The sequence below is a fragment of the Toxorhynchites rutilus genome, chromosome 3, assembly GCF_029784135.1.
Source record: "Toxorhynchites rutilus septentrionalis strain SRP chromosome 3, ASM2978413v1, whole genome shotgun sequence".
NCBI lineage: Eukaryota > Metazoa > Arthropoda > Insecta > Diptera > Culicidae > Toxorhynchites > Toxorhynchites rutilus.
The window spans coordinates 46,490,386-46,508,403 of NC_073746.1; the positions used below are offsets into that span (position 1 = coordinate 46,490,386).

Genomic DNA, 18,018 nt, shown 5'->3' on the forward strand with positions numbered 1-18,018 from the left:
TTTCGTTTGACAGTCGAGATTAGACGCCGCTCCTAAGTAACTGTGAACCAACATGCGAAAATAAATAGTAAATTAGCTCAAAAGTATGGAACCGTGGAAGCGAGAACGCATATTAATATCTTAATCGAATAAAGGCAATGATATGGTAATTGGATTTCAAGTATTAAGCGGGTGAATGTCATGAATTGTCCCGCTTCCTTAAGGATGTTCTCTTCGTTCAACACAAAGACCTCTACCTGAAGATGACAACATAATGTAAGTGTGAGGGTGCAAATGAAACGAACAGATAATTAGCGAGGAGTCTTCACCAACAACACGCCCAGCACTCCCAATTCCAGTAAACGTTAACCCCAAAGCAGTCAGTTCCGCAAAAGCTTTTCCACCGCTTGGTTCGTGGGTACTCATCTTCAGCGCAGAGAAAAGAGACCTGACTCAGTTCGACAGCAGCAGCAGAGCGGAGAGTAATCCGATTTATATGTATGTTAAAATATAAAAATAAATTCACTTTAGTCGCAATCAAATTATTCAGTCGGTTCCATCGTTTGTTCGTGTTCGCACGCATTCCGCAGTCGGATAGAGTTTTGCTGCTGCCTGTCGAGATTTGGCGCCTCGGAGCTTCAGTGACAAACAACAGGCTTGGATTTGTATGTTTAGAACCGGTGTAAATAAAGCTGCTACAAATTTAATTGATGCATGCAGAGAGGCTGCTAGCCAGCTAGTGGAATTGACCGTGAGAACTTTGGGGTTTTCCGGTAGAAACTATTCTAAATTGAAACAGTGAAAATATGCTAAACATCGATTAGAAGCACAGGCGTGTGGAACAACCAGATAAATATGGAAACAAAAAGTGTAACGGAAGAATTCAAACACTGAATAGTGATAGTGACAGTGAAATTCGATGCAAAAAGGTGAAAAGATTGTTTTTGGTCGATGGAATATTTGTGAAAACTTAGTGGGGAGTGAGAAACTCCAATTAGAGCAAGGATACTTTTTATAAAAAAAATCACGAAAAGATATGTGAATTTATTTAACCACACACCACTTCTACCAGTTCTCTGTATCCATACAAAGTTACTGGAAACTATCCTCGGGCTAACCATTTCGTTTTCGCATCACAGGTTTGTTGGATTATAAGCCTGGTCAACAACACTGTGTTCGCTCGAACGCATTCCCACCTCTTCCCGACATAGGTTGAACTTAGAGAACTCATCAGACCGAACCCGCATCACCAGTGCAAATCCCTTTCGGAGGGGTTGAATGAAACAAAATTCAAACCATTCAAATGCAAAACAATTTGGTGGTAGAGACAATGAAGCCCACAATTAAAACAAAACTGCCAGGTCGAAGCCTCAGCGGTCGAAACTGGACGGCAACAAGAAAATGGTATACGGTGGTTGATTCTGTACGACAGCAGTAACCAAACAAAACAGTACCGCGATGTGTGCGTATTTGTGTAGGTGGATTAGGTTTTATTGACCTTGCCTGAGATGATGCTAAATGCATTGCCGTGCCGTTCTGACCATTCTGGTTCTATCTCGTACTGTCACCAGCAGAGAAAAAATATTTAGATGGTAATTAGCTCCACGTTCTGCGCGTTTTGGAATCCAAGCGAGGCTCTAACACGTTTTTTATGTTTTTTTCGCGTGTGAATATCGTACGGTTCATGCGAAAATGTTCGAGTACGCAATCAATCTCTGGTATCGTTTCGTAATAATTTGACAGTGACACCGGGCATAAATGGTGTAAAATCGAGTTTCAGTTTTGAAAACTATGTAGAAAAAATTTGGGGTCAATGCTAGGCGAACATTCAACATACAATGATACACAATGATTGTAGTGAAGTGGAAATTAAACGAATTTTACTAAATAATAAGCAATGCAAACTAAACTTGTTTCCTCCTCTGACGACTCAATCTGGAATATGTGGAACCAATCTGGAAATCTGTGGCAACCAATGATAGAACTTCGCACTGGGAGGCTCTTCATTGGTTTTTGAATGTACAAGTTAAAACTAACATCGTAATATTTCTGAAAACAAACGGGCAGAGCATCTAACCTTGAAATTCTCGACATTTTCATCTGTCCAAGCTTCTTCTTCTTCTTCTTCTTCTTCTTCTTTTTCTTCTTCTTCTTCTTCTTCAATGGCACTAACGTTCCTAGAGGAACTTCGCCGTCTCAACGTAGTATTACTTGCGTCATTTTTATTAGTACTTAGTTGAGATTTCTATGCCAAATAACACGCCTTGAATGCATTCTGAGTGGCAAGCTCTAGAATACGCGTGATCACAGTGCAAGTCGGAGGAAATTTCTTTGACGAAAAATTCCCCCGACCAGAACGGGAATCGAACCCGAACACCCGGCATGTTAGTTATGACGCTAACCACTCGGCCACGGGAGCACATGTCCAAGCCCAGTATCCTTTTTCGTAGGCGTAAAAAATCAACTTTCACGGCAGTGAATGTTAAGTTAAGCTCGAAATGTTGACATGTTTTAAGGTTCCTGCACCGGTTAAGCATTCATTCAATTAAAACTGCTGTCAGTAACCAACCACTGTTTTGCCGAAATTATCATTATAATGTCGTTTTTAATACACCAAACGATAACGTAAATTATAAACTTATCTTTTTCAAGAAGTCTGTAAACATGTAATTCATACATATTGTAAACAATATGTATGAATTATTTTTAATTAAAATATTCTGCTCAATTTTAACGCAATTTCATGAAAAAGTATCTATTAGAAAAAATGCTCTGCTTTCCTTACAACTCATACAGGTCGGACTGGATTATATGTGATTCGATTATATTCAATTTTGTACTCGATTATATACAGTTTGGAAAATATATATTTTTTCATATTTCAAATATGACTTACTTCAAGAAGAGATGTAATCTTTCAACGTTGATGTGAAATGTAAGTGGCTATTACATGCACAGTATGGTACAAATAGTGATTTTTGAAGAATTTTCGCCAGGAATTGTTTATATAGATATTTCAGCCAAATTAAGAAAGATAGAAGTTGGGTGTCAAAGAAGAAATTGTAGAGAGGTTAGAGAGCTTCTATTTAATTGATAGAAACAATCTAGTTTAATATAAATTTTTAGGTTAAAATTAATAATAACACATTACACATTATTAACTTTTAAGTTTTTCACTTACAAAATGTTATTAAAATCCACTAATTTGAATGTTTCACCTGTACTATATCCTGTACTAAATTTTCTCATCTTTCAAATGGAAGCAACAGAATCGTCTTCCGTAGCACATTTTTAAATGTAGAGCCAGTTTGAGGCAATAGTGTCCAAAACAAAAAAAGATCTATAACTCTGTCATTTTTGAAATTCGAACATATGCGAGCATATACAAGGATTTTTTCATCAAATATGATCGTCTATCACCTCCTCAGATAATCTGGATAATTTTTTCATGTGAGAAAGGTGTTTTCTGACTTTAAGAGGATGAATCAAAAGTCAAATTCCTCTTTTATTTTCAAAAAACAAAAAATACATGCAAAAAAAATAATGAAAAAAAATTTTTTTGGCTCGATAGACTCGGGCTTAAGGTACCCCGTTCTGAATTAAGGTGGTACGAAAATTCTACTTTCATGCAAATTTTGCCGAATACAATCGTTCTGGAAATTCCGATACATCACAAATGCCGGACCAATTTTCAATCTGTTATCAGTGAATGAAAAGCATTGAAATAATATTCAAAGTAAATACTGGACAGCACTCAAAAGTTAACTTTTAGAGGAAACATAAAAAATATGTTTTTTGAGGTGTCGAGAAAAAGAGACTTCGGGACTTTTATATCTGGAATATGAAAAAAAAATTAGATGATTTTTTCATTTTTGAAACATATTTTGTTCCATTATTATGCTGATTTCGACGAAGATAGAAAAAAATGTACATTTCATTCCATTCTTTGTTTTTAAGAGGCCTTAAACTTTGTAGTTCATTCGCCTCAAAAATTGGAAACAACGCCCCAAATGTCTACTTTTAGGAGAAAACTCCAAAAAACTTATCATGGCTCTCGAGGTGTCAAAACCTAAAAAGAAACTTTTTATACAATTTTTGGATATCTGAGATATTTTGTACAAAAAAATATCAAAAAATAGAAAGAGTATGTATTTTCGTTATTGCGATGATATATTGTTTCTTGAAAATCAAATAAAATATTTCGTATAACTTCATAGCCGAAATACAAACGTTCCTGATTGTTTGAATGTAAAAAAGCTTTAGCATATAAAAAATCATTTGAAAAATCAAAAACCGAAACAAAATATTTTTCTATAAATTGACATATACGTCTTTCCTTTAATCGTTTGTACTCTTTGAACTTCGCAATTCGCCTTTATACATATAGGACGTAGCTGAAATTCTTTTCTTGAAAATAAATTCAAATACTTTTAATTTATTGTAAAAAGACCAAAAAAATAAAAATATCAAAATAACGTTCAAAAATCCGCAAATTTGAATCATTCTATACTCAAAACTGTTTTGTCACTTGCCACTGTGGTTGTAGAAAAACCATTTATTAGTGGCCGAAAAAGTTCGGACAGCACACTAAAAACAATGGTAAGCTGTTGGAAAAAATCAGATAGATATTCCAACATTAACACGAAAAACTTAAAGTTCTTGGTTTACTTGTATCGATGTCCATGAATGTGCATAAAAATCCTTATCAATAGTACCGTTTCTTCAGAAACATAAATCGATCGGTCGAAAAAGGCGACTGCTTAGTTTATCAGAATAGAATAAGAAGCCATCATCTCCCAGTGTATTCCTACACTTAAGATTAAATAGCTAGTTTTTCTACATTATCCTTGCCTGAAACATTGTCTGTGATGAAACATAATCATTGTATCGTTAAAAGACTAAATATCTTGGCCGTGATATGACTGTGAGTGCTCCTTTGTGAGGTTTTTGTGGATTTTGTATTGAACTAATCCCAACGAATGCTGCTTATTATAGGTAAGGAAAGGGGGGATGGACACGTGAATTTGGGGAAGTGTAGCTGGCTAAATAAAACCGTTAGTACTTCTCATCGAAATTATGGGAATTATAAAGAGAGAACATTGCATAGATTTTTTTAATTAGTGGGAAAGTGAAAGTGCTTGTATCATAGTTTGAGCTCAATCGGTTCCGTAATTTTCGAGTTTTTGACGCGTACACAAACGAACAGAACATTTATATATAGAGATAAATGAGGGAAATCGTTAAATTTTAAATCACTTCGAAACACAATTTCAGTTCATGATTTCGTCAAACACGCGGCAAAAAGATGTTTCCTTTACATAGAACACATATTCATTACTAAATACAGTCAACTCTCCCTAACTAGATATCCAAAGGGACCATCGAGTTAGGGAGGTATCGAGATACAGAACATTTTTTCCTAATTTTTTTTATGTCTCAAATTGTCATATATTAGTGTAAGTGTCCCAATTATGGTATGAATTTGAATTTTTGATTCATTCCCTTAAAGTGAAAAAACACCTTTCTCATATAAAAAAAATATTTTTTCCAGAATCTTTCAGGAGGTGATAGACGGTTATATTTCACGATAAAAATCCTTCTACGCATATGTTAGAATTTCAACGATGACAGACTTATAGAACTTTTTCTTTGTTTCGGATTCTGTTAGCTCAAATTGACTCTACATTGAAAAGTATGCTACGTAATCCGATTTTGTTGCTTTCATTTGAAAGATGAGAAAATTTAGTACAGGATATAGTAGTGGAACATCTAAATTAGTGGATTAAACATTTTTGAAGTGGAAAATTTAAAAGTTTTTTTTTATTTGCAATTATTAATTTTATCCTAAAAATTCATACTAAACTTGATTGTTTCTATCAATTAAATTAAAGCTCTCTAACCTCTCTACAATTTGTTCTTTGACGAACAAACTTCTATCTCTCTTAATTTCGCTGCAATATCGATATAAACAATTCCTGATGAAGATTCAATCAAAATCTTCAAAAATCGCGATTTTTAACCCACTGTACTTATAAAAGCCACTTAAATTTCACCTTAATGCTGAAAGGTTAATTTTTTTTCTTGAAATTATTCATATTTGAATTATAAAAAAAAACTTTTTTTTTCAAACTGTATACAATCGAGTCCTAAATTTTACATAATCGAATCATATATAATCGAGTTTGTATATAATCGAGTCCGACTTGCACGAGGCACTAGGTTAACAAAGAAAATATTGATTAAGTATGTTACTCAAACTGAATTGTAACGATCACGCAGGAACTGTTCAATCACAAAGAAATGTTCGAATAGTTTCACAGGAACATTTTCAGTTGATTTCAATATTCCGGACATATTCTTCAGGTTTGATTTAACGTTCGAATTAACATCTCAATAGAACTACTATCTTCAGCGTTTTTCTCAGGTTTTTCAATACTTTCTAGTATATAGGTATCTGGCATCAGATCACAGCAAATCACGTTTTGGTCCTTTTTGCACTAATTATTAAAAGACATTGAGCAATCGAACGGTATTGTACCGTCGACATCGCTCACGACACATTAATTATGCCAGCGGAATATCACTCCCGTCCATGTTGGTTGTGCTTTAAAGTTAGGATTTCCCAGTTTCTGGACAAATTCTCAAGCCATATCCCGAAGAATAGAAGAGGGGTAAATTATTTTGTCTAGCTTGACAAGACAAAAATCCATTGACCGCTCCAGCTTCTCGATTCTGACCAACCTTATATGCTTTTGGTCTAGATACAATTTTCCATTCCGATTCCATTTTTACTTTAGTTTGAGTAGTGTTGATACCGCACTTTGTGCAATACTGAAATTATTTGCAGCTTCAGACCCCTTCCGTCCATATTTTTCGACCTGCTCGATGATGCTCAAACCATGCGCAATGGTTAGCGTTTTGATTGTTCGCTTGAAAGGTTTCTCGTGGTTTTCCATACTTGAAAAGAAATTGTTTGATGACACGAACACTCCGTCTTCACTTTCAAGGGCAATTGAAATCTGAGGTAATAACGCACAAAAAAATGTACGCGAAAATCAATCGAGTTAGGGAGGTGAAAATCCATGGAAAAATGAATCAAAACACATCGAGTAAGAGAGGCATCGAGTTAGGGAGGTATCGTGTTATGGAGAGAAGAATGCTTGTAAAATCGAGTACATCGAGTTAGGGAAAATATCGAGATACAGAACATCGAGTAAGGGAGAGTTGACTGTAGTCGATTTTCATTAGAAGCTCAATTTCAGAGACGCACTTTGGTCATATATAAAATCACGTTTCTTCCAATTTTCCAATTTTTTTATGTCGTAACAACACTCCTTGAAGTGGGTTGTATATTGTGTCCAACTTTGTACTCAATTGGTTCCGTACTTTTCGAGTTTTTGACGCGTACACAAACGAACAGAACATTTATATATATATATATATATATATATATATATATATATATATATATATGATAGAATTGGCACCTAAATATAAACACAGGACTTGTACAAAAATCATAAAATCAAAACCATAAAAATATAATGTTTCTTCTATACTTTTTATTAATTTACATTACGAATGGTTCGTACTACTACTTGAAAAAAATGTTGTACAATCATTTTTTTCAATAGATCATAACCAGTTCATAGAGTCTAAGTACCGCTACTGCTACTGCAGGACAAAAAGCTATTTTTACGATAGTTGTCCAGTCCATACAAAGCAAACGGTCTATAACATTTGAAAATGAGTTTAACATGTAGAAATGGTATCGTCGTCGAGTTCAAATTAAGGAACTTTCTTAAATTTAAGCTTATTATATAGATAACAGAAACCGTATTGTTTTTTTTTATTTTACTCTCAAACATGCTTCAAAATGCAATTTGCGAAAGTGTTCTGTTCTCCTTAATTGTGTAATGCGGTCTGAATTGCTCCGACACTTACAACTTTTTTCTTAGCTAATTGTCTGATCAAAGGATCGCTCACCGTGCTGAATTCTTGCAAAATTCGTTTTCGTTGATCATTTTCAAACTTCTACACACAATTTGAAGTGGCGGTCAACAGGGTTACCATATCTACAGAATAATCTGTATTTATACCGATTTTTCAGACTTTTTGAAACCAAGAATCTGTAAATACCGATTACAGATTTTTTTGGTTTTCATACAGATTTACAGATTTTTTAAAATAACGATCCAATATTAGTAATAGCTTGATCTCAATTATATTCTCTCCCAACTCATCAATTTTATTCATATAGAATTCGAATCAGAACCAGTCAGAATGAGAGTCATTTGGCATTCATATGTAGCGTGTAGTACTGCTTTCTCATGTTCAATCTAACAGTTCGGCTGAGAAGTTTATAAGGTAACACAGTAAAACTTATGCTTCAAGATTGAACCTATAAATTTAACCCTTTGCTGTCGTATTAAATTTCGACATGTGTGTCGTACTGGTCGAAATTTTTTTACACGATAAAGCAGTGATGTATAACTTTGTGAGATCATGAAAGATGAACAAGATTACTTTATTTTTTGTAAACTTCTGATAATTTTTTACTATACAATGTTTTTATTTTTTTTTTTATCCCTTTTGTTTATTTTAGGCTCATTAGCATTTTAGCTGTAACAGAGCCGAATTTCAATCGTGTACATGTCACATGTTTATCATATCTATAATTAGCACATTACACAGTTGCCATGTTTTCGGCGTTAGAGTAAATATTCCCTTCTATACCAATGCATATGGTACACATTTACACAGTTGCCATATAGGCGTAAGAGTTTTCGTTCTGTTCTTCCATTATCCAGTTAGACCGGATAGCGGAGACAATTGATTGATCATTGTTGAGTTACTTATAGAACAGCAGCCCGATGTGTCTTGCAGAGCAGTTGTATGGATGAATCGATCTTATTTCGACCGTGGATCGATCTCCATCGCTGATGATTGTTGCGTGGACGTAGCTTTTCTGTAACAACACAAAGATGGTCAATGAGGGCCCTGAGTTTTGAACCCACGATCGATCGCTTACTAAGCGAACGCGCAACCAATGTGGCTACGGAGACCCCCAATGTTTTTATGTTTATGTTTGAAAAATATTTGCTGTAATTCTTATTCGTGTGATAAAGGGTGTGTCACATCAAATTGCATCACGGAAAAAACGCTGTAGAAATTTAATTTTTAGGAATTATATCTTCAGCTTTCGCTTATAATCAGATAAGAGTGTATAGATCACGTTGGCCATGCTTCACTGTCAATTTTTCGTAAATTTGGAAAAATGTCGTCGAACGAAAAAGAGCGTCGTGAATTAATCCTGTGCACTCATTTCGAGAATCCGGAGTTGTCACATCGGGACATCGGTAAGATGCTGGGAATCGTCCAATCCACGGTCAGCAGAGTACTAAAACGATACTTCGAGAACCTAACCATCGACCGGAAGGTGAAGAACGGCAAAAATGGATGCTCCGTCAGTGAAAAAGATCAAAAGCGCGTAGTTAAGCAGTTTAGACGTGATCCGAGAAGTTCGGTCCGGGATGTCGCCAATAAGCTGAATTTGTCAAGTTCATTCGTCCAGCGGACCAAGCAGCGGGAGGGCCTGCGTACATACAAGGTTCAGAAGGCTCCTAACCGCGACGAAAGGCAAAACATGGTGGGGAAGACGCGAGCCCGGAAGCTGTACACCGAAATGCTGACGAAGCCGCATTGCCTGGTAATGGACGACGAAACCTACGTCAAAGCGGACTTTCGTCAGCTGCCGGGCCTGTTGTTCTTCTCCGCAGAGGACAAATTCAGCGTTCCGGAGGAGATTCGCAAGCAGAAACTATCCAAGTTTGCCAAAAAGTACATGGTGTGGCAAGCGATCTGCTTATGCGGAAAGCGGAGCGCCCCCTTCGTGATGACCGGCACGGTAAACGGGCAGGTTTACCTTAAGGAGTGCCTACAGAAGCGCTTACTACCACTATTGAAGCAGCACGAGGGCCCGACCATCTTCTGGCCGGATCTCGCTTCGTGCCACTATTCAAAGGACGTGTTGGAGTGGTACGAAGCCACCGGGGTCACCTTCGTGCCAAAGGAAATGAACCCGCCCAACGCGCCGGAGCTTCGCCCAATAGAGAAATATTGGGCGATTATGAAGCAGGCCCTCCGGAAGAACCCAAAAGTTGTCAAATCGGAGGCGGACTTCAAGAGAAAATGGGTTTCTGTTAAAAAAAAATTACAACCTGACGTTGTACAGAACCTTATGGACGGGGTAAAGAGGAAGGTGCGAGCATACGGGCTTGGGCTCGAAGTATGAATAAAAAGAAAATGCCAAAAGTTGTTTAATAGTTTTTATTTTACTGTCTAAAATTTTCAAAAGGATCGGTCTACTGGGCGAATTTCTACAGCGTTTTTTCCGTGATGCAATTTGATGTGACACACCCTTTATTTTTCGCATGTATCACAGAAATAATTGGTTTTGCGCCTTTTGTCAAACAATTTTGTTTCGTGAATAAGTTTACAAGACGTGAAAATTCGTTTAGAAAAAGTGTGAACGGATACATTCTTGCATAAATTATAATATTAGTATACTTTTTTGCTGTGGTGCTTTGTTGCTTCTGAGAAAAAAACACAGATAAATAGATTTTTTAAGACCAAAGACACAAATTTTATTATGGCAACCGGTCAATATTTAGTGTATTTTCAGAAACTGGATCACTCTTAAGATGTCCGATTGAGTCAAATAGAGAAAGGTGAAGACGATTTCTTTCAACTGCCTCCTATCAAACAATTCGGTACACCAATATTCATTCAGCCCGACTATCTACTAACAGACACATATCTCTAGCGTTCGCTCATGCTTTTTGAGTTAACAGAAAATATACGATGATATTTTTATTGTGTTGATGAATACATTGTGAATCGTCGAGCAAACCACACATCATTTTAGTATTTCTATTAGAGAAGTTCTTCGAGACTCATGTGTAAAGTTAGTAATGCCATGCATTTTAACGCCATGCATTTTTGAATTTGGTCCGAAACGAGGATGCTTACATTCACAAAATAAAATCAGTGAACTTTCCAGTTGACACCTCATAAAATACAAATCATTTGAATCTAACTTATAAAATATCAGACAAAATCAAGTATTTGAGAGGATCATTTATTGAGGAGAAAGATTGCAACAAACTGCCAGGGATAAACACTCGTTATAATTAAACACTAAATTAAATGAATAGAATTAAAAATGTTCAATAACTACATACAAAAATTCAAAATGAAATAAGTCTTAATTTTTTTTTTAATAAGACGGTGTTATTGTACAATGATGATAATGATGCAATTAATTTACTAAACGACGAAAAAAAAGGTAGCGAGGTAGGTACCAGATACCAGCCATCACACCACTTTCCCCATTAATCTAGAACGTTTAAAAGACTTCAGTTAAATCGTAGGATGTTTCTATGAAGTAGAACCGTTTAACTCAAAAAGTTATATTGGTTTTGAGCTTTCGTTTAAGAATTGTCGAACATCAAACATCGTTGAAACATGGATCATACCGGTATTGCACAGCCAAATCATTCCATTAGATTAACGTCAACCACATTTCGACGAATCACATTCAATTTCCGCATCATCCTAAACAAAATTCATCAAACGACTCTACACTTTTCAAGTGATGACTACTTGCTGTTCAAATCCCTTTCAGAACAAGTGCAAAACGATGCTATCCTCTCGACTAACGTTGTCAAAAAATGAAATGAAAAACAAACCACCCAATTTACATGTCAATACGGGAAGTTTGACCTCTAGTCATTTCCCTATGACATCGCTATTCATTGTTTTATTTACTCGACGTTAAATAGCGGACCGCACCAACATCACATTCGTGTGTTTGCGTGTTCGTTTCGATAACGATGATCCTTTGTTCTAGCCACTGTGACCAACTGCTTACCAAAACTAGTTGGAGCGCATGTTGAGCTCACGCACCAGCAAGCTTCTCACCCAGATGAATGCGAGATCGCGATCAGCGTCGCGAACCCACACACCCACCTATTGTTTCACGTGTGATGATCATAAAATCGCTTGATAGTGTGGCTATAAACCTTGTCATCCGAGCTAGAAGCTAGCACAATATTATCATTTTGTAGATCAAGGGTGAAGAAACTGGATCACTCCTGTGATGTTGGACGCTTGCCGGCTCCTACGAAGCAGATGTGAATCGGTAACAGATAGCCCAAGCCTAGGGCTTAATGTTTTTGTTGAGTCATCCTGGATTGCGAGCTGGATTCTAGTCTTTGAAACTCACAAGCCGCAAACGTGAAGAATACTATAAAATGTAGAAGTTGACCTCATGATTGAATCCTACTCATTACTGAGAAAGAAGTATCGAACGTACTTTTCACGTTCAAAAATTTTATATACTACACAGGAAATCTTAAAATAAAAAATACCTATATGTTGTTTGATTCGTATACAAGATACAGTTTTTCAAACAACAAAACATGATTGAAAATTCTCATCCAAACCTATTTCGATACAAACACGAAAAAGCGACATGCTGTTAAAATAGACACGTAAAAACATATTCCAGTTTAAAATATTTTTTTTTATTTTATTACAGATAAAACGTCTATCCGCCATCAATGTGTTGAACCTAGCAATCACCGATGCGACTGCAATGATACTTCATCATGGATATTTCATAATCTTGAATGCAAAGAGTAAGCGAATGTTATTAATAATCATCAGCCCAAGCTAGGAGTTTGAATTGAACCAGAATCTGGAACCGCAAATATAGTGAGAAAACTTCGCTTGAAAAAGGACATAACGTTATATCCAACGTTAGGTTTGCAACAATTTCGCCGCTGTAAAACTTTCGCAATAATTATTTGGTAGGTTCGACAACCTGAGTGAAAAAAAGGCAACACGCAACAGTTTTAGTGTGATGCTCCCAGCGACAAATCGAAATGATAGGCCAGATCGAAGGTATCAAACCTAAAAGAAATGTAACGTGACCGCTATCTTTCGACCAAACTAATCGCGCTTTCTCCCTGGTATATCCAATTATGGTGCGAATATAAGCGACTCGTCGTTTGTAAATGTTGAGTTTTTTTTTCTGTGGGCCTGACCATACCGCCAAAAATATCCGCATCATCAGCACCGGAGATAAAAGCCTCTTGTCGCCGGTGAACCCGCTCCAAAGTGCTCGAAATTTCGGCTCGAAACACATGGTCGATAACCGCGGGTGCACAAGATGAGAAAAAGACAAAAACAAGGTTGCGAAATCACGACAGAGGAAACAATCGAGAAATCGGGACAAAGGAAGTAATTAACATTTGTGTATTTAGGTGAAACGGGAACAACAAAGTGAAGACCATCAGTGCAAAAAAAAAACGTTGAATGTGAGATCATCAACACAAAAAAGTGAATTATAATCAGCAGACCCTTTCCTACCCGACGGTCAATAGTGATATCTTCCATGAGGGAAGCGACATTTTGCAAAATGAAGAGTGTGAGGTGTAAATGCCACATCTTCGCCTCAGTTTTAGTTCTACTAGCGATATCAACCATCACCGGATCCATCCAAATCGACAACCGTCTTGTTCAGCCTCAGCATGGTAAGTAGTGTAAAAATGAGAAGTCAATATAGCGCAGTTATTATATCAAATTGAATTTGAATATTTAGTACACAAAACAGTTGGATTTCTTCTTCATCGAAGAAAGTTCTTCCGATTTATGACCAATTCTTTTTTTTATATTGATCCGTTTATTTTTACAGGCTCAGTTACTAGGTTTAAAGGAGCCATTAACATGTTTCCTTAATTCTATGGTTAATAAAAAAACAAGAAGTGAGTTATATCTGTGATATAACCGCAAGGTAGACGTAGGACTATCGTTGGCTTGGTAATCATTTATTTGAAATTGCATCTGAATTAATTTTTATTGAATGAATGAATGAATGAATATTTTGAAAGATTGCTGAAAGTTTTTCCTGTTATTGTGTGGGTGGATGAGTATAAGTATGGAATTGTTATTAACATAAAATTCAACTCTTTCGAACTTGGTGGTCCCGAAACGAACCGATGGAATTTTAGTGGCCTTGTAAAAGCAACTGAAGATGTCTGATACATGATTCATTTTTGTTTTCGTGAGAATAACACGAGATTTTTCATGATCACTTCATGTGCAGATTAGAAACTGGGGGCGCCACTTCACGGTGCAAACGAAACAAAGTCTATAACCTTACATAAAATTCATTTCGTTTTTATCGTGATGTGGCAATTTTTCAAGACTGTTCCATGTGAAAGCAGAAAAGAAACATATGCTATTGGATTGCATCACGGGAACACCAAGTCGAATGCGTAAATGGATGCGAATATTCCTTCGCTCGGACGCATTCACACGCAAACAATTTTTCATGATTGTTCCATGCAAAAGTAGAACAGAAACTTATGCGAGTAAAAGTACTATGGTTTTTCAAACACTAATGCAAGCGAGCAGAAGAAATCACAGCTTGCATGTATTCGCTTCATGTGCTCCCTTGGCTGAGTGGTTAGCGTCATAACTAACATGCCGGGTGTTCGGGTTCGATTCCCGTTCTGGTCGGGGGAATTTTTCGTCGAAGAAATTTCCTCCGACTTGCACTGTGATACCGCGTATTCTAGAACTTGCCACTCAGAATGCATTCAAGGCGTGTTATTTGGCATAGAAATCTCAACTAAGTACTAATAAAAATGACGCAAGTAATACTACGTTGAGACGGCGAAGTTCCTCTAGGAACGTTAGTACCATTGAAGAAGAAGAAGATGTATTCGCTATGACGCTTTCTCCAGGTGCCTAGATTTTGCGTCCGTGTTCGGGAACACATTGCGATCACCAATCATCATCAATGAGCTAGATTGTTATGATTTCAATAGCTTGCTTTCAAAGCAATTTTAAGCTATTGAAACGTATTTTTGGACCAATAAGTGACAATCATATAACTCGTTGACATTTTATCTTTCGGATGAAGTGATTGGTATACCACCCCATTCAGCCGGTAAAGAGGTATTAACGTTCAAAACCTTGCAGTCCAGCGTCACTCTCTCGTTTTCAAAACTTTGAACTTACACCCCGGTACAGAAATGAAAGACGTAGTCCTACGTCAAAAGTGAACCGATTACTCGCGGTCGACTCGAGTTTAGAAGGGTGACACATTTTCATTAGTAAAAGGATGGAATGTAAGGAGATTATAATAATGTTCACATTCACGCTCACATTTACATTCTCATTCACACTCACATTTCATACTCAATTCTTTAAACTATCCTTACATCTAATATGTATTTGTAATTTAACTTATTTTAATGTTAGAAGAAAGGGAACCGAAAGCTCGTGTAGGACGAAAATGAGGGGAAAAGGAACAATCACACTCGAAGACCGATAGCTTTAAGGAAAACATATATTTGGGACATGTAATCAAGGTCTAACCGAGCCAACACATCTCTCACAGGCACTTTGGGCTGCCGAATAAAGTCCCGACTCAAGTCCAGACTTTTGAAACACGGTTTGATGCTAACCTTAGGTATAATTGAGTGGAGCCACCGGCCCAATTCATCTTCGTTCCATTTGCGTTGCCAGTTAACGATAGTATTTTTACGGACTAAAATTCATTGAAGGCGATTTGACGCTGATAAATGTCGCCTTCAATCGCACCCACCTTTGCTAATGAGTCAGCCCTCTCATTACCCGGAATTGAACAATGTGAAGGGACCCAAACAAAGGTGATGACATAACAGCGTCTGGATAAAGCACTCGAAATTTCTCGTATTCTCTCAAGGAAGTACGGCGAGTGCTTTTCCGGTCTCACTGAACGGATAGCTTCGACAGAGCTAAGACTATCCGTTACAATGTAATAGTGTTCAACAGGTCGTGAGGCGACACTGTCCAGCACCCAGTGAATTGCTGCCAATTCAGCAATATACACTGAGCAAGGATTCTGAAGACTGTGAGAGGTGCTAAAAAATTCGTTGAACACTCCGAATCCTGTGGACTCGTTCATTAAGGACCCATCGGTAAAGTATATATTCTCACAATTGATAAGCCCATACTTTGCCTTGAAGATCGTTGGAACAAACTCCGATCGATAATAATATCGAATTCCATGGATTCTCTGCTTCATGGACAGATCAAAATGCACAGAGGAATTGATGTAGTCGGGAAAACAAACACGGCTGGGAATATTCATGATGTGAGCTCATGAATCCAGAATGAAAATTTAGCTGATCAGCTGCTCAAAATTTCCGATCACCAAAGGGTTCATAACCTTACACCGGATGAAGAACCAAAAAGATAATAAATTGAAGCGATCTTTTAGTGGGAGTACGCCTGCCAAAACCTCGAGAATCAGGGTATGCGTTGAGGGCATACATCCCAACGCAATACGGAGACAAAGATACTGAATTCGCTCGCTTTTTTTTCGGCGTAAGCCGTTTGAATTTCTGAAGAAAGCAACGCAAGACAATCAATCGTCCCCTTGCCATCCCCTGCGGAACCCATATTGTGTATCTGAGAGTATGTCATTCGTTTCAACCCATCGATCAAGGCGAAACAAGATCTTTTTCTCCAACAATTTCCGTATACATGACAGCATTACTATTGGGCGGTACGAATTGAAGTCGGACGCGGGTTTTCCGGGTTTTTGAATAGCTATAACTCTTACTTGTCTCCAATCATCTGGAACAATATTATGCTCCAGAAACCGATTGAATAAATTCAACAAGCGATGTTTCGCCACATCAGGGAGGTTTTTCAACAAGTTGAACTTAATTCTATCCGTTCCTGGAGCCGAATTGTTACAAGAAAGGAGAGCAAGAGAGAATTCTACCATCGAAAACTCGGAATCAAGATCGCACCTATCTTGTGAAATATCTCGAACAATTTTTTGTACGGGAACGGAATCGGGACAAACCTTCCGTGCAAAATTCAAAATCCATCGATGTGAATATTCCTCGCTTTCATTCGTTGAAGGGCGATTTCTCATGTTTCGAGCTACTTTCCATAATTTTTTCATTGACGTTTATCGTGACAAACCTATTTATATTAAAAGCGTCTTCGTTCATATTCAAAAAATAATATATCTCAATAACGGTAAAACATATCAACATAAATTTTTCATTAGTTATGTAAAAAAGTCTCATCTTTTCAAACTTCATGTGAAAAACATGCTCCCGACCCCTTAAAACACACAAAAACAAAAGTTTTCAATATTTCACCCAGAAGTAGGTATACATTTTTCAATGTTTCGTATTTTATATTATCTTTCCAAAAATTATATTACATTTGGTCGTGACACCCCAAAAACCACAAAAAACAATGTTCATTAAAGTTTCTCCTAAAACAGGTAATTTAAGATGCAAATTAGTATTTCCTTCAGAAAGTTCACTCAAATAGATTCCATTTTCTGGTAAGAGATCGAAAATTTGTCGAGCAGCTCAAAAGTTGAAAATTTAAAAAAATCCTATATTCGGCAAAAACTATAATTTTCGGGATAAGTTGTACAAATGTTGATCCTTTTTTGACCCTGTTATCTGTATAAACGAAATGATAATACTGTGTGATGCCTATGAGGTTTAATTTGATTCTTATGTGGATTTCTTAATCTAATTATATTTTATGTTTGAACAGCAGAAGAACAATTATAATGCAACAGCCTTCCATTGGATTATATTGGCTTGTACTGCGAAATACAAATTACAAAATAAAAAAAAATTACACTTGTGGTTTTTTCTCTATTTCATCAAAACCACAATGAAGTCTTTCGTCATAATTTAGAAAATTTGTGGTAGTATTCTTCATTAAAAGAAAATCAAATAGGTAGAGTACCTCGTTAATTGTTGAACACTTACACACTTACCTTCGAAAAAAACGATGAAAAATATTGTGTAACTGATGATCATTTGGCACTGTAATTTTGAAAACTAAAAAAAAACTCAAAATAAGCTTTATAATAAAAACAACTGCGAATCTTTTACTGCCACTACTTTTTCACAATGCCCGATAAAATGTTTTAACAGTTCT

General features: G+C 36.6%; 1 protein-coding gene across 3 annotated transcripts in view; it reads left to right on the top strand.

Moving 5' to 3' along the window:
- The first annotated feature begins 485 nt into the window (after positions 1–485).
- The window catches only part of LOC129780428 (uncharacterized), a 62,965-nt gene continuing 45,432 nt past the window's right edge, over positions 486–18,018 (top strand). For 2 of the 3 annotated variants that reach the window (XM_055788695.1, XM_055788696.1), the window contains exons 1-2: positions 489–908; positions 12,581–13,577. In XM_055788695.1, the coding sequence (XP_055644670.1) occupies positions 13,439–13,577 (139 nt within the window). In that variant the 5' untranslated portion in view covers positions 489–908; positions 12,581–13,438. Of the gene's footprint in view, positions 909–12,580; positions 13,578–18,018 lie in introns of all 3 variants that reach the window. The other variant, XM_055788697.1, reaches the window with a different exon arrangement.